The sequence below is a fragment of the Crocodylus siamensis genome, chromosome 11, assembly GCF_052110815.1.
Source record: "Crocodylus siamensis isolate JL-2025a chromosome 11, ASM5211081v1, whole genome shotgun sequence".
Lineage (NCBI taxonomy): Eukaryota > Metazoa > Chordata > Crocodylia > Crocodylidae > Crocodylus > Crocodylus siamensis.
Window position 1 is genome coordinate 51,394,804 of NC_143405.1, and position 17,981 is coordinate 51,412,784.

At 41.6% G+C, this 17,981-nt stretch overlaps 1 protein-coding gene across 3 annotated transcripts in view; it reads left to right on the top strand.

Annotated features, from left to right (window-relative positions):
• Positions 1–15,943, top strand: part of FGD5 (FYVE, RhoGEF and PH domain containing 5) — a 149,686-nt gene extending 133,743 nt beyond the window's left edge. For 2 of the 3 annotated variants that reach the window (XM_090022683.1, XM_090022684.1), the window contains 7 exons: positions 4,160–4,259; positions 6,023–6,160; positions 8,517–8,619; positions 9,999–10,129; positions 12,049–12,177; positions 14,390–14,538; positions 15,315–15,943. In XM_090022683.1, coding sequence (XP_089878809.1) covers positions 4,160–4,259; positions 6,023–6,160; positions 8,517–8,619; positions 9,999–10,129; positions 12,049–12,177; positions 14,390–14,538; positions 15,315–15,351 — 787 coding nt within the window. In that variant the 3' untranslated portion in view covers positions 15,352–15,943. The remainder of the gene's footprint in view (positions 1–4,159; positions 4,260–6,022; positions 6,161–8,516; positions 8,620–9,998; positions 10,130–12,048; positions 12,178–14,389; positions 14,539–15,314) is intronic. The other variant, XM_090022685.1, reaches the window with a different exon arrangement.
• Positions 15,944–17,981: the final 2,038 nt, after the last annotated feature.

A 17,981-nucleotide genomic window follows, 5' to 3' on the forward strand; every position in this document is an offset into this window, starting at 1 on the left:
ATAGTATTTAATTGACAGAACAGAAATTAAACTTTACTGAGGATGTAATGGGGTCTTTTTGTTTCAAGGAATTTTCTAATGAGTTGAGGCCAACTTAGTAGTGATCACAATCAGGAAGAGTGATCGCTGTCCTGTGATTACATGCTGAGGCAGCAAGAGTTTGCATGTCAATTTCTGAGCAATGAAACAGTGCAGACATTGGGGCTTTAACTAAGAAAGCATCTTGTGAATTCGATGCTAACTGATCAGAAACAATGAGAAAGGTTGCATTTGATTCAGGCCATAATTTATTATTAAAATAATGTGGTCTTGCTGACAACTGATCCTGCTGATGAGGTTATCAAAGCTCTGAGCACTAAGGTTCCCATGTCAAGTCTCCACCTACAGCATGGCTAGAAGCAGCAGGCGTCCCCCCACAGCGTGCACAACACAACCAATCTCTAAAAGGCTGGGAGGGTGTTTTCTCTGGCACACTTATTCAGATCTAAATCCTTCTCTTTTGAAGAGCATCTGCTGTCTGTGCCCAGTACTCAGAATCCTGCCAAAGCCCTTCCACTGAGTACCTTTTGCAGCCAAATATTCAGAAAAAGTCAAAGATTTTTAGTTATCAGTGCTGAATGCCCATGCAGTGCCCAGAAAGACACCCAATGTCATTCAAAAACAAACGCGTGTGGGTGCAGTGGTCTGTACTGTGAATCATGAATGTAGATGAAGCTACTGTGTCAAGACAAAGACTGGTTTGCAGTGTACTAGGTGCACCGCCTTGATATTCAAATCCTCCATTACTTTCTTTGTGCTGGCATCCAGCTTGTGAGCTCTTTAAAGGCCGAGCCAGTCGTCCCAAGAGGACTTGTGTGTATTCAGCCACCCTTAGTGTCAGGGCCTGAAGCTGAGATAGCCCTTTTGATAATAAAGGTATTTTGAGACTAACCACAGTGAGAAAGACCGAGTGTGAGAAGCCTCCTCTTCCTTGTCTTGCTCATGCTGGAACCAACCATAAATAAAGGCCTTGCTGGCACATCCTGGGCTACAGGGTACCATAACCCTTGGAGCAGCAGGGAAGAGGCAGAGCCCGTAGTTCAGTGCTTCTTTATGTAGCTGGCAAAGCCAACCAGCTGCATGAGGGCGAGCACAGTCTACGCTCCTCAGGGAATGCTCACTCCCCTGCTCACTGGGAAATTGTAGGTCTTGCGCCTCTGAGGCACCATGTTTTCCATGGCTCTGTTCCCACTGGGAGGGTAGAAACCCCAGAAAAAGGCAGATGTTGACTGTTCCATTCATACCTTTGCCCTGATATTAAACAAGAGGAGCAGAAGACTTGACAAAAGCAGCCAGGACAGAGCACGCAGGAAATGCATTGAAACAATGATTAGTCGAGAGTGCGGGGTCAGAAATGGCAGTGTTAAGTACTTGAAGTTCTTATAACTACCATTAAAAATGACCCAGGCAGACAGCTGGGTTCTTCAGATGGCAGGGAGCAGGTGACAGTACTGAGCACGCAGCCATTCTGCTGTCCCTTCACCTACATTTTAAAACTCTCTCTCCAGACAGAAAGGAAACCATGCGGTGCCCATATAAAATTGAACTGAGAATGCTGTCCCCCTGTGTGACACTCCCATCAGGTGGATGCAGAGGCGGTCATGATATTGAGATCAGTACCAGAGACACCTTAAAGTCCATGCTGCACTGGTATTCCCTGCTGCCCAGGAGAGCATAGTGACAATTCAACTCTATTTCTCATTAGCTATACTCAACAGTAAAAGCAAACAAAAAAGCTTCCATCTTGGTGACTGACAGCTTAACACCATGCTAGATCCCAGCAATTTTTGTCAGATGCCTTGTGCAGCAACGCAGGAGTTTGTGGTTTGTATATCAGAGCCTCCAAAACTTCAGCAAAAAAATCCTCTGAGCTCTCACACAATCAGGGAGTGAGTTAATTGGGATGAAGTCAGTGCCAATTGACATAATTCATCTTGCAAGCCAGCAGCCACATGTTTTCCTTGCACTTTCTGCGCTATAACAAACTGTGATTATTGCCTAGAGATGTTTAATGGAATGGAGAGTAGGTGAAAAGGGCCAGTTAGAGATTAGGCTTTTTATTGGCAGATCATCCCCAGTGAACCATCCTTGCCAAAATGACTTTACTGCACATCATTAAATCAACCATGCTTTTTTTAAAAAGCCAGGTCTTGATCCTCCAGTGGTTTAAATTTGGGGGGCAAGAGAGAGGTTACAAGTTATGATGGTGCTACTTCTGTTAACACTTTGGAGCCTGGGGCTGTAGCCTAGTGATGCTTTGTTTAGCTGGCAGGCTGGCCAATGGAGGCATCTCAGGTGTTATGTTTCCAGCTCAAACCAGCTGGATTTCTGATAAACGCTGGAAGGAGGGGAGGGGAGGGGAGTTGGCTTTTCTTAGTGGTAAGGACTGAACAGTAATGTAGGTCTTGGCAATTAATTGATCTAGTGTCTTATTCCCTTGGCATGCAGATGTTGCACACCTGTATGCGTGATACACCTGTGTGGGCCTTCACTGCCCCAGCAGAGCTGTAGTACTTCACAAAGGCTGGTATTTTTCACAGCTGAGGGCTTCCTCTTGGAGCTCATAGGGATTCCAAGCTATGGGTCACTGAACAATTCGTGCTTCCTCCCCCTACCCCCAAGACCACAAGAGATAAATTGTTCTCGGAGGCCTTGTTTGCTGTCCTTCCTGAGTTCAGCCTGAGAAAAATTGCAGCCGAGAAGCAGCTGGCATTAATGCCAATGCTAATTTTATGGGGAGTCCTAGTGGGAAGAGCATTTAGCTTTAATGGGAGCACCTGGCATCACTCGTAGAGGACAGCATGTGCTGAACCCTTTGGGATTCACACTCAGAGTAACCAGGATCCTGCATCAGGTGAGATGGGAAGTACAGCTTGTCCTCTCTTGAACCCACGTAGAACCACTGACGTACTGGTTCTCTGCAAGGGAGTTTGGTGCTCACTGAACTTATCACAGGTGATTACAGTTGGGAAGCCAGCTTGCCACTGGGTATGCTGCAGGGGTTCCTACAAATGCCTCTTGCCCTGACACAAATTCACTTATGTCAGGTGGCTACTGGCTACTACTCTCCCCACCCTAGATGGTGCACAATTTAGTGTCTCAGCAGGAAAGTGAGCAGTGGCAGGCCAGGTAACCAATGGAATGGGTACTGATTTTTGTATCTGCAAAACGAGAAGCATTAGCCATTCTGCTTTGTTCTGGGAGCTGGCAGACTCTCGGGTCAAGCCCTTCATGCCAAACTGGAGAGCTGGACTGGCAGAAAAATGCACGGGCCACCTGTTTTGTGTGCGGCAATGGTGACATCTAGCGGTCAGTGTGGAGAATCACAGGACAGTAGACTACCTTCTTTAATGTAGACGAAGCCAGTATTTCCTTATCAAAAGACTGCACTAGTATCTTGCCAGGAGGATTGAGGACTGTGGCTTCAGTTCTCCACAGGCAAATTAGATATCCTCCTCTTTATCATAAACTGCAGCCCGCAGATTAGCCAGCATGCAGTGCTCCCATTCATCTAATCAGCCAACTTTAGAGATCACAAGCAACAATAGTCAATTTTTACCTTGAGCTGAATGCACTGAGGCCATGCAGAAACTAGCTGGCCCCAGCATGCAGTGCTCCCATGCATCTAATCATCCAACTTTAGAGATCACAAGCAACAATAGACAATGTTTTTTACCTTGAGCTGAATGCACTGAGGCCATGCAGAAACTAGCTGGCCCCAGAATGCACTTCTCTTGCTTAATCTGAAGCCAGTACAGATGCGATATAAGAGACATTTCATTCTGCCATTCCTGGCGTAGAGCTAAATCTCCATAGTTTAAGTCAGAGTTTAATGTCCGCAGCATGGTCCTGGACCACTCTGGAGAATTTCTGAACTCTAGCTACTCCAAACTCTGTTCATAGCATTTCATATATCCTAAATGTGGTGCCAGTCCCATCAGAAACATCCCAAATCTGGTGTTTTACTTTTTTGTTCTCATCCAAAGGAGCAATAATTCAACACAGAGGAGGGGAAAGCAAAATGTCCATAGACTGAAACCTTCCCTTTTGATACAGAAATTAATTGATTCCATCACTGCAGCACCTGGCATTGATTGTGTGGTTGTATTTCACTCTACAGCTCATGCTCTGAAAGGGATGAGTGGTATAGCTGCATCAGCAGAAGCCTTCCAGATGACTACAAAGCTCACAATACATCTGCCTTTCACAACAGCATTGAGGTAAGAGCAGGTCCTGGTATTACTCAAGAGGTTGCTGAACTACTTGAACAGATAAAAGCAGGGGGGAAAAGTAGTTCCTAATGGTAGAGCATTTTGATTATTTTTATGTAAATCCCCATCCCAGGGCCCAGTTACAAAGGTCCCCACAGTACATTTAATATGCAGCTGGCTGAGACCTCCTCTGCAATCTTAATAATCTGGCAATTCCACTTCATTCTGGGGGGTTCATCTAAGTCAAAGGGAGTTTTGCTGGAGTAAGAAAACCAAGAGTTAGCTCCTTCTGATGACTTATTTGGATTCTATCCAAAAATAATTATATGCCTGGTAAATAACAATGAAAAAGCAATGCCACTCAGTGTTACTTTGTCATGAAATCACAAAATCATCACTATTAAAAACACCACCAAAAGGGGTCTAGTTCTAACCTTGCGACCGATGTTTTAGTGCATCTCTGATTTCAGTGGCAATACTCCCAGTTAGAACTGAGTGACTTTTTTTTTACTTCAGGAAAATAAGCTATTGGCCAAAAATTGCTGTTTCAAACTGACATGAACTATTCACAAATTGACAGGAAACAGTGGCAGTTGAAAAAAATCTGAAAAGGAATTAGGAAAGCCATTTTTTCATGACATGCTTCCATTTAAAATAACTGTTTGAGACTCAATTTACCCATGTTTAGTTTATAATTAATTAATGCTTAACAAGAAAAATAATCAAATATCTGTGTGACCTGAAATGAAATATTTGTTTCAAGTTTTCATTTTGACTAGAAAGGTGAAAATACTTTGTCCGTCAACTCAATAAATTTGATTTGGTCCAGTCAACCAATCAAAGAATCAGTTATTTGCACTCTTCTGCTTTTTATATCTCTTGCTATAAGAGGAACATGAATTAGAACCCAAAGCCTTTTGCAATGACTGACTCCTCTCTTCCTTTTTCCTGCATGGATCTAATTTTCATATAATTTTTTTTTCATATCTATATTTTCATATATCTTGCTTGTATAAAATAAGAGTGAACAGTAAACATGCTCTTAAAATTGGGCAATGAATGCAGATTGCTCATAGAAAGCATGCAACAAACCTGGATCCACTCACGTAAGGCTGAATTCAAAGTCAGTTTGTTGCTGTCAGTGGAGATTTGGGTCTAGATCCTAGCTTGCATAACAAGCAAAATGAGTTGTCTTCTACATTATCTCTCCTACCTTTCATAAAACTACCCCCAATGAATAGTAGAATAATCAACTCAGACTTTCTACATGGTGAGATAGAGTGAGTATACTGTAATAGATCTTGATGGGATCAGGAGTTTTTCATTAAGACCTAAAAAGTCATTGGATCTTCCTGGATACTCAAGATATGAGAATGCTTTTAATAAGAATATGAGATTTGACCTGGTGCTTTCAGTCATATGCATAGTGGCTCAGATCCTTGCCTGATACAAAGTGGTGTGACATTAGTTTTTGCCAGCTGTGAGTGTGGCCCTCACTGTTACCAGTGCACTGTCTCCTTGTTGGCTGCTGCTTCCAAGCCAGAAGTGGTTACATCTCATTGCTGCCATGTCTAAAATTTTTCACAAACTGTTTATGATTCCTCAGGAGGAAAAAGAAAGTCAGGACTGGAATGATGGGAGGGTTATATGTCAAGAATGAGCTGGACTGACTGGCAGAACTTAGGATGCAGAAGGGAAATACTGGGTCAGCAGCCGGTGCTGGAAAGCTGTGTTAGTAGAACCATTTGTGTATTTATTTTGTTTGTTTGAAGCTACGGGAAAGGCTGGGAATACCTTTGGGTGAGAGGCCTCCCACCTTGGTACCTGTATCCCATGTCATGATGTGCATGAACTGCGGCTGTGACTTTACCCTCACTCTGAGACGTCATCACTGCCACGCGTGTGGGAAGGTGAGTGTTATGTAAATTCAGCTTCTCACGTGCTCAACAATATTGAAAATCTCTGGGTCAAATTCTCCTCTTTGCTACACTGACAGCAACTGCATCAACTTCAACAGCATTAAATCCTTGCAACAGAGAATAATTTGGCTCCTCACAAATGCTATCAAAACCACTTTGAGCATTCAGATTATTATTAACTCTGGCTGGAACCATGTTAGATTCTCGAGTCGGGGATGAATTCCAAAAGACTGGGATTCGACAAGCTCAGAGGGCTGTGAGACATCTCCTGCTGAGGAGAGCTTTCAGACGTGACATGCTGATAGCACTCAGAGTGAAGCAATCAAACCAGCAGTTTTTCAGCCATCACTATTAAAGGCAGCTGCGTTACATAAGCAGTTGTGATACATTTGGAAAGCTCCAAATTCTTCGGCCAGCAGATGCACAGTTTCTAAACTTTTAAACCACTTCACAAGTGAGCAGAACATTTGGTTTCCACAAAAATAACACAGGCATGACCATTTTGGACCAGACCCATGGTTCGCCTTTTGTAATATCCTGTCTCTGACAGCAGCTAGTAAGATGCAAAAGACTCTTAATTGATTGTCTTCCTGCACAGATCATTTCCTAACCCCCCTGAAGCATTAGCCAAGGAACAAAAGCCTTTTTCAGTGCTTTTGGTCTTTTTATTAATCCTTTCCGTTATTGCTGAGACTTGTTATCTACATAACCTCCCTGTTTTGAATACTGCTTTGCTCTTGGCATCAGTGATTATCTTTGGACACCAAGTTCCTCAGGTTAGTTTTGTCGTATGTGAAAAGGCATTTCTTTTTACCCATCTTAGATGTGGCACCTTTCAATTTCACTGAATGTCCCATAATGTCACTTTAGAGCTAGACTTAAATTTTAAATTCCAGTCCTGCTAAAGACCCAATTCTGGTTCAATGACTTCTGAATTCGACAAACAAGCAGTCTCTACCTCTGCCAGCAGAGTGGTTGTATGGATACATCAGCCCACTTCTGCATACGATTTTATTTAGCATGTTATCAGCCAAATGTGGTAGCAGGGGGATCAACTCGTACTTTGAAATTGGGAAACATGCAACCCCCACAAAATTGACCATCAGGAGATAACGCATTAGCCAAGGATGCTGGCACCTAAAGCCAAGGCACCTAAAGCTGCCCTGAGTTACAAAGATATAAAATAAGAGCAGTTACAGCAAAGTTGGTGGAGTTATCCTTAGGCTGGTTAAGCTGACTGGTTTCCACTAATGCCTCCTCTGCCAGAGAGGCCCTTATTGCTAGTATACATTGGTTTAGGATAGTGATTCTCAACCAGGTGTTGAGGCACACTGAGGCGTGTGAGATCTTTTGAAAGGTGCCACAAGGTATGAGAAGATAAGCAGCAGGGGTGTGCAAAATGGGCCATATTCCATTTGGATTCAGCCCGAACTGGGGACAGTGATTCGATTAATTGATTCAGATCACTGTCCCCGATTTGATTCGGCCGAATCCAAATCTGAAGATTTGATGCCGATTCAGAGAATCAGCGATTCGGCCATAGACATCGCTTTAAATGTTTTTCCTACATACCTGAAGGTACCAGGTGCAGCTTGTGAATGCTGTGATGCTGGGGGCGTAGGGAAGGGCAGCACATGCTCGGCAGTGAACCTGGAAGTGGACCAGAAGTACTTGCAGTCCACTTCCGGGTCCACTGGGGAGCACATGGGGGGCTCCCCGCACCTCCCAGCTTGGCAATTGGCTGCAAGGGAACCCCAAGTGCCCCCCTGACCTGTGAGGCACCAGTCACTGAGCGGGGTGAGTACGGGGTGGGGGGCCAGCATGCTCCCTGGTGGACCCAGAAGGGGACCAGAAGTGCTTCTGGTCCACTTCCAGGTCTGCTGCCGAGCGTGCTGGGGACCCCGCCACATTCCTGTGGGACGCTCCATCCGCCCCAGCATCCATGAGCCACCTAATACGTTGACGTATGTAGAAAAAACGTTTAAAATTGTGTCTATGTCCAAATCTTCTAATCTCTCTGAAACAATTCAGAGAGATTAAAGGGTCTCCTGATTCGATTTGGATTCAGAGATTCGGCCACCAAATTGGGCAAAATCTCTGCCAAATTGAATCAGCGAGCAAAGCTTTCCACTATCCTAATAAGCAGGTAAGTGCAGCTAAGGCTTTTCCATGTTTGTCTGGTCTCCCACCCTCACTGCAAGATGGTAAGCATTATAAGTTAGTTTTTGAAATAAGGTGCCCTTCAATTCACAAAATCTAAGGAGGCATGCCTCGAGTCTATGGAGGTTGAGAATCCCTGGTTATAGGGAATGCATATTTATACATGTATTTGTTCACTCTGGGACAGATTGTATGTCGGAACTGCTCAAGAAACAAGTATGCCCTGAAGTACCTCAAAGATCGACTAGCAAAAGTCTGTGATGGCTGCTATGCAGAACTGAAGAAGAGAGGTGAGGCTTCTTCATTCTTTGATGAGTTTGATGATAACGTTACCCACCATTCATGTAAGAAGAGACCTAGATTCTGCACACCAAGCTCTGCTTCAATTCGAGAGCTTTTTCTTTCAAGCCTGGCTATGGCTTGGGCTGCGTCAAGGTCCAGGGGACTGGCAGGCTGTGAGATGGCAGAGAACCTCTTAGTGAGCAGAAGCCTTGAATTTTTCTGTAATCACTTGCTGCAATAGAGTAATAAGCAATAGCACTGTGCCATTTGTAACTGACAGTGGTGATCATCAGTTGCTTTCTTTTTAAGCCATCACTTTGCTTTAATTGACAGTGCACTACTTGCTCCAGTCCAAGTCAGCATTTCCTATTGTTGAGAGCCAAGAGAAAATGCATAGACAACTAAAAAGCTTGTCTACAGAAGGAAATTAATTTGGATTAAGTTTGGTGGAAATTTAAACTAGTTTTTCCCAACTAACTCTTGGCATGTGAATCAAGGTAACTCAAAATTAGCACTTTTTTCTTAGATGAGTATCTAGGGAGTTAATCAGGAACTGTTCTGGAATGACTCTCTGTACAGACAACCCCTTCTAGGCAAATGCCTTTTACCTTAGAGCTCACTAATCAGAAGTGGTCACAATTAAATTTTTCTGTCTTGGATAAAGTGACTCAGATGTCAGCTACTGCTGTAGAATAACCATGTTCTGGTTCTGCTTAATGCAATGAGATGTGTGCTGGCATCACAGCAGCCTGAACTATCGCTGAACCCTCCAAACTCAGGCTTGTACTAGTTCAGCACCGCGCTCCATTTGGAAGTTCCAGACAATATGCATCGCCACAGGTGTCTCTGAAGGATATTAACTCAGATGATGGCACAGAATACAGACCCTGTTGAAGGGCTAATGGAGCATGTCTTAGAGACAAAATAACCATCTTCTGTACTCCTGGGGGAAAGGCTTCTGTAGAAAGAACATCCCAATAATGAATGTGCTTACTCTGCCATGGATGTGTCCTAGGAAGCAATCAACGTAAATAAAATGGAGATGGCAGAGAAGCAGGGTCAGTGCTGATGAAGAGTCATTAAGTATTAAAGCACAATACAACACTTTTTCCTTACGTCATCTTTCATGCAAGACGTATTCCAGTGTTTGTAGCATGCACACTGTTAGCCTGGAGTGCTATGAAGTCCACCAAGCATCAATTCTGCTAACGAGACTTACAGTGAAGTTTAACAGAGTAGCTAAAGAAAAATTAGCCAGATTTGGCTTGGCATTTTCTTGTTCCTGGCTGCATTAACCTGAAGTGGTGTTTCCCATCCCAGGCTATGCGTGACTATATGCACCAGTTAACCCATTCTTTTCCCTTCTCCAATTCTCCTGATATTGCAGAACGGCCACTAAGTGTGATCTTCCCTCCGACTTCATCCAGGTGTTCGGGCAGTGCCTTCTCCTCCGTCTTCCACAATATTCACTACTCTTCCTTCAAGAAGCAAAAGAAAATTCCTTCAGCTCTTATGGAGGTAGGACCAAGGCCTGCCTGAGAAAAGGCAAGGAAACTAGCTCTAGCGAACAGTAGAATCCAATGTCAGTGTTTATCATTTGTTCTACTATGCACCCGGATACGCCTGTTTCCTAAGTCACCTGTACCATGAGATTACTTTTTCCTTGGTGTTGTAAAGTTGAAACACTGAACAATCTGATGCTATCACTAGCTTCTGCTGTCCATTGAGATCAAACTGACTGGGTATAGACACTTCATTTCCTTCAGATGGTCTAAGTTCTATTTTGAAAGATATGTGTAGTTCTAAAGCCTTTTGAAGGACTTATTTCAAGCTCAGGGAAGTGGATGGTACAGGGGTGATGGGTTACAGAGACTGTTAATTAGTATACAGCAAGTGGATGTTGACAAAAGAAAGATAGAAAGACACTGATTTCCTATAGCTGCTGTGGCCCCTGTTATTTGCAGCAGCCTTATTCCAGTCCTTGTTTTTCAGATGGCACTGCTGATTTCTATGATAAGACCATTATTCACTGTGCACTAGGGAAAGAATCTATCCCTGGAAAGCAATTAGTGGATGCAACGGTTTTAATTAATTGTGTTTCTCAGAGCTCATCTCAGCCTACTGAAAATTAACAAGTGAAATGGAAAAACTCCCATCAACTTCAGCGGGGCCAAGATTCTTTCCCCAATGTATTTGTATTGCTTTCCTTCCTGGAACTAAGCATTAGATTCAAAACCTGGTAGTACTGATATTATTTGAACTATCTATGCTGTGTTTTACATCAAAGGATGCAAATGATCCCTAGATTCTCAAAGTCAATGGATATCTAATACTGACTTCCAATCCAGATCTTTTACTGAGCTTGTTGTAATTATCTTCTAGCACAGAGGGAAAGGAGGTCATGGAAACCAAAACATGAGAGCTGCTTAACATTTACGTATGTGCTGACATTTGCATATGAGTTGAGAGGCATTTGATAAACATTGTACAACGTTTTCTGTTCAACTAGCATGTCCATGAGGAGTAAGAGAAATCAGAGGCAAGATTTCAGCTTTAATTTAGAAAAGGTTGGGGTTATTGCCTTTTAAACCACACGGGGGCAGCACATGTTTATTAATGTGAAGTGTCCTATCACAGCCTTCATCTCAAAGCCATCCATACCCAAGGTCCTTACACATGCTCCAGAATATTTTGCACGCCTTTTCTATTGCAAACATTACAGATACAATTCACTCCCCTTGCATCTCTGCTACTGAAGATTGCTTTTAAGCACCTCGTCAGCTGACTCTATTTCTGAGTATCAGCCCTGCTCATTATTGTAATAAGTTAATGCATGCTGCATTTTTATTTTGCCTTCCACCCAAGTATTCATGAATCAAGCCTAAAAAAAAAAAAATCACACCCTCCTTGGGGAGCGAGGAATTATTCTCCTTTCACCAATGATTATCATTTTACAAAATGAAACTTGGCCACAGAGATGTAATTGACCCAAATGGACGCAACAAATCCCTTGTAAAGGCAGGAACAGAACCCCAAGCTTAACCACCTAAGTCACACCACTGTCCTGTAACACGTGCCATAGGATAGGTGTGTTGAAAAAGGACCAATTCAGTTCCTCAACTGCACCAGGCTATACTTTTGGCCTAAGTGACTCTGCTTCCAGAATAACTCCATTGGCTTCATCAGCATCAATGAGAACAGAACTTGACTAAGAAAAATCTTCCAATTCTCTTATGCATAAGAGTAGCACTATATTTGTATTTTCTGCTTAAATTTATACTGTTCTGGGTCTTTTTTTTTTTTTTAATTCTCAGTGTTCTTTCAACTGTACATTCCTTTAAAATAACACACTCCATTTTAGCACGCTAGCTTCTTTAGAGGGAAAAATTTCTGTTGTAATGAAATCTGATTTCTCCACTGTTTCCTTGGCTCTTCAGGTAGCAGCTTCAGGAGAAGGATCAACCATCAGTGGCTATCTCAGCAGGTGTAAGAGAGGCAAACGACATTGGAAAAAGTTGTGGTTTGTCATCAAAGGCAAAGTCCTCTACACATATACAGCAAATGAGGTACTGTCTGTCATGACTTAGCAACCCAACTGGGGAATATTGTCATGTTCCTTTCTCCCTTGTGCACGACAGATTTCATTAGAGGAGCATACCTGTCACTTCTGATCTAGCCTTTCCCAATTAGTTTAGGAGCCACACAAGCTCTGGAGCTACCGGAGCCACAACAAAGTATACGCTTCTGTGTGAACTGTGGCAAACACGCCAACTACAAGGAAATTAGATGTAGATATACAGCAAATTGCCAATATATTGGCACTAGCATATGACCTTAGAGCTTCTTTATATAATTCAACATACTCTGTATATGAAGAAAAGTGGATTAGGAGCTATATAGTATGGGCATCTCTCTGAGTTACAGAAAGCAGGTTTATTCTGGCAAGAATTTCTTTCAATCAAAACAGTCTTGGAAAAACCTTTCAGTCTTGCTCCAGTGCACTGTATATGGTATGAGATGGAACCTGAGAACTGCTGGATTGTTATTTATATAGCCTTTTTTCCCCTGAAGAAGGAAAAACCAAGCTTTCTCCAGTCAAGGGTTAAGACAATTCTCCAGGACCTAGAAAAACATCCCAGTTCTCTAGAAGTAGATAGGAGAGATGGTGTACGCCTGTAGCATACATAGTAAGTGCGCAGCTGTCAGAGAATACAAGGGCAAGGATGCCATCGTGCTTCTCACTGTTAAAGGCAGTGGCCAGCTCCGAGGTACAGTGTGGAGCTGACCAGCATTTCCTCCCTAGACTATTGTGGTGATTAGACTTACCCCAGTGGAAGGTGTTTTATTAGGCAGGGTGCTTTTTACTTTGCTGGAAGCTTTTGTCACTTCCTAGCGCCTTTGTCATATTCTGATTTTTACTTCTTTGAGTAGCTGTAGTACCCTGGGTAGCCATGAAATTTTATAAGATACAAGGGGTGGTTACGATTGATAGTAGTCATTCATAACTGAGACAGCAGCATTTACGGAACGAGGCAGAGCTCAGACTATAACCTATGAAAATGGCACTTAAACTTTTCAAATGTTTTGAAAATATCAAGTACTTAAACTTTTAATCACATAAATGAAGTAGAGAGATATGTATAGTGATGCATAAAAAAAAGTGGCATAATTGACCACCACTGCAAACCAAATTACTGGGTGGCCAAGGGCTGGTTCTGTCCAATCAGCCATCTAGGACACCAGTATCTTAAGTCTGATTTTTAGAGGTGCGTTGAACAGAGCAGCTCCTATTGAGCTTCCAGTTCCACTAGAACTGTGGGTGCTGAGCACTACTGAAAATGAAGCTCTTAAAACCAAGTTCAATCCCCTCCTTCCCCATGGGGTGGACACTTCTGCTTACCTGAATAGAGTTGTTTCTACTGTCACAGTGATAGACTAAAATCTGAAAGAACAGTGGATGCCTGACTAGCATTTATGCTCCCAGCATTGGCTATATCTTTTAAAAAAAAAAGGAGAGAGAGAGAAGAGAATCTCAAAAAGACGGGGGAAAAAAACCATTACCTTAATAGAGGTAGAGCCACCAAAATTGCAGCCATCAGTAATAGTTAAACTACAATTCAATTAAGGCTTTATTGCCGTCTTTCTTTTACTTCTATAGTGCAAGCAGAATTCATGGATGTTTCCTGGGAGTAAATTAACAGTGTTGCATTACCAGCTCATAAATTTTAAAGCAGCGCTTTTGAAAGCAATCATGCTGTGAAAGACTGAAGGAAATTCTGTGAAAAGGCTGCTGAGATTGTGCAGGGGAGGGACTAGGTGCCACTATTCAATGTTGGCACCCTCCTTAGCCTCGGTAATATCAGATCTTCTCTTTGACCTATAGTTTGGTGATCTCAGTCTGGCTCCTAGACACCCACCTCACACAGGCCACTCATGTCTGCTACTAACCTGGAACCCTTGTTGGTTGTCTAAAGTAGATTGTGTGAAGTGGTCATGGAGAAGTTCAACCCTAAAGGTAGAAGCTTCAAGTCAAGTTTGAGATGCTGGCAAGGCAATGTGCAAGGAAATCGTGCACCGCAGCAGTCAATGCTTCTTGAAATCTGCACACTCCTCCTTATCACTGCAGTAGCAGCTAAGGACTCCATAAGGATTGAGGCCCTGTTGTGATAAGCTTTGTAGGCACACACGATGAAAAGATATACCCAGCTCCAAAGAGCCTGCAGCCCTGTTGGAAATGCTCCTTCTAAAGTCTTATTACCCCTTCTGAATTGATTTTAGGATAAAGTCGCTACAGAGAGTTTGCCTTTGCTGGGTTTCACAATTGCCCCAGAAAAGGAGGAAGGAAGTACGGATGCAGTTTTCCATCTTTACCACAAGCAAACCTTGTTTTATAGCTTCCGAGCAGAGGATTACAATTCAGCACAGAGGTACTGGGTGGGGAATTGCACATTACGTACTAACCAATGAACGGGGTCAAAAGTGCAAGCAGCACACTTCATTCCCCTAACATACTTCTTCCCCACTTCCTTTCCTTCTGAAGGCAACCCAATTAAGATAGAATAGAAACAGGTTCATGTATGCTAATTACAGCCAATTAAATGCAATTGACCTGGCTGACATTAAAGCACCAGGCAGAACTCAGTCCATCATCTCAGCAACAGATTTTCTACAGATCCCACTAAGGAAGTTATGCCCCGCACCAAGAAATCTATCAGATGTAATTGTAAAAGGGACTGCTCATATGAATCCAGCGTATCTGCCTTTTAATTTGCTCTTTAATGAACAGTTTCTAGATTTAACATGCTTTATTGTTACTAGTATGGCATAATTAAAGTAACTGTAAAATTAATGATGAGTGCTAGAACCTAAAATATATAGCCTTTCATTTTTCTGCATGTTTAAAATATCCCTTTCCTCTACATACCTCCATAATTTCATCTCTCCCTCTTCACCCATCCAGCACATGTGATTTCCTCGAGTTTATACAGGAAATCAGTAGCAAAGTCGAGGACAGAACCCAGACGTCCTGGCTCCCAGGACCCTTACTCTAACTCCATGCCTTTATTTCCTCTTCAGGACTGTAATGGGGAAACAAGAGAACAGAACAGAACACTCTTCTCTGAACCCAGTGTTTGAAATAAATGTGGTTGCTAGATCCACAAAATTAAATCTGCTCCCCCCCTTCCTTTCTTTTCTTTTTCAGGTGGATTGAAGCCATGGAAGAAGCAACCATATTATAGCAGCAGTCATTCAATGGACTTGGAATAAATTCTCAGATTTCTATACATTCCCAGAAGTCACTTCCTAATTTCAAGAAGCTGCACAGTGTATTTCAAACCACCTGGCTATGGACTGTACACTGGATATGGACTGTTTCCAAAATTGCTCTTTTTTGCTTCCTTCCTCTTAAATCCATATTTTTTTGCAAGTGGAAACTTTAAATAGGGAATATTTATGGTCCTCCTCTTTATGTCTGTGCAAGTTCACCCTGCACTGTAACTCACTCCTAGTCCCACAATCAACTAAGTTTTAACAACAAAACAAGAAACACAGCTGATAAACATTTTTTTTCTAAACAATTCACATGGAAGTACAGTTTAGCAGTTAAGCTATACTTACTCTAGGCTGTCACCATCTTTCATTGTGTTGGTTTTGGTGTCTAAGTGAAATAAACAATGTAGTGAACAACAGATACTCATTTAAAGCACTTTATTGTTTTTATTGAAATACAGCTTCATTCCCGCCCCCCCGGCATGTTCTGTGGACTGATTTACCACTAGTCCATTAACAGTTGCCAGGATCAAATTGTTCCCTGTCTATGTTAAATTACTTCCACACAACATGAATGAAAAAAGAAAGCAAACAAGAAAACAAAAGACCTGCAAAGCATTATGATCTACTAGTACCCTATGGCTAGCATGCATGGTAATTACTTATCTCAATTTATAATTTTATGCAAGTTGCTGTATAATTTATTAAAAGGAATTTCATGCCATACCACTACAGAACACTAAAGAACACTACAGGAGCTTTGCAAACCCAAATGAGGAACATCATTTTCCATAAAGACTGCATAAATTAAAGTCTCATTGAAGTTTTATTTTACTGTACATCTTGAGACAGTTAATATCTGACACTGGTCTATTTAATTAGCTGTAGAGTTTTTAAATAATCTGATAGAATCTTTATTTTTAAGACTACAGTTGTTACTGCTGTCTTGGTTATGACAAATGCCATCAAAATTTAATTCATGGTACCAGTATAAATTTAAGAGCCACTGGCTAGCTGTAAAATATTGAACACGATCTGTCCAAGTTCTTTAGAACTCCTGTGGCAAAAACTGCAACTTAAATCACACTTCTGTTGCATCTCAGACTTAGGGGCCAGATCCTCAGCCACTATGTATCAGTACAACTTCAATAGGACTATGCTGATTTATACTACCTGAGCATTTAGCCTGCTCAGTTCCTGTTATAAGGGATGGAGAAACATTATAATTATTGCAAAGAAAAGATCTAGGTATCTTATATATGTTATAAATATAACACTTGACTGAGGAACAGAATGGCATTTATTACTCAATTATACCTTTGTACAAAATACCAGGTCCAAGAAGTTACTCATGCTAAAATACATTTTCAGGGAAACATATTCTTATTACTTTTTTCCTTCCTTCAATAATTTACATCAAAGCCTGAGCTTCTGGTTCAAATGTTGACTAGTTAGAAATGTCCATATTTTAAAGGTTTACAAAATGTATTCAAGAGAAATAGTTCTATTTATCATCTGAAATAAAACATGTAAAAAAATATGGATCTCATCTAACATTAAATAAAAATACAGTTGTGCTCTTTCACGGATATATTTGAGTCCCCAATAGTTTCATAAAGCACAGACAGTCATATGCAAAAAGGAATTAATTATTAAAAAATAAAGCTTATATTGTTATCTTAAAATGGGCAAATGCCAATGTTAACGCTGTACAGTATGTTTCATGTTAAAACTATGGCCTAGCTTCCAATAGACTGTAAATGTTTCTTATTCCTTTAAAAAAAAAAAAATCATTTGTTGGATTTGCACTGACTGACAAAAATAAAGAATGTTAAATACAAAGTGTAATAGATTTAAAATCGCTAACCAAGGTTTTAAGCAAAACAAAACTGCACTACAGACAAACAACAGTATTATGAAGATTTAGGTGCTGACATTTAGTGACTTGTTTTTCAATGATGGGCAGGAAATGAATACATGAAAATATTTTGTTGTAAAAAGTAAATCCAGTGCTATTAAAATTTCTTGTTTTAAGTAATGTGGAAAAATAAAAAAGCAAAATACAACTAGTTCCACAGGCTCTTCTTCCCTCCCCATCTCTCCCCTTTACATTGTGTCTTTTTTCCATTATGGAATGAAAAACACTGCTTTTGTTGGTATGAACGTATAGTTACAATATAAATCCCCAACAGCAAGGCTCTCCAATACCCCAAATTTTATGGAACAAATAGGAAGGATGGTGCAATAATAACTTTCTCTTGAACTCTGGGGATTTACATTCAAGTCCCTGCTCTGCCATACTTGCTGCACGACCTTGTGCAGCCCACACACTCTGTGCATCAATTTCCCATCTGTACAAGGGGCAACCTGCAGAGGACAAGTGCTCACCCAGTCAAAAATTTAAAGGACCTGTCTAGCAAAGCAGAGTGCACTCAAAATTGTGCTCTAAACACCAGCCACTTGGTCAGCGACTCAGTTCCAGACTGATCTGATCTGTTATTCCAGCGATTTGGCCAAATGTTGTTTGCTTTGCTGAAAGGTATTAAGATGATTACTTTGATTCCAAACAGCATTTAACCTTTTTATCTACATCCTATAG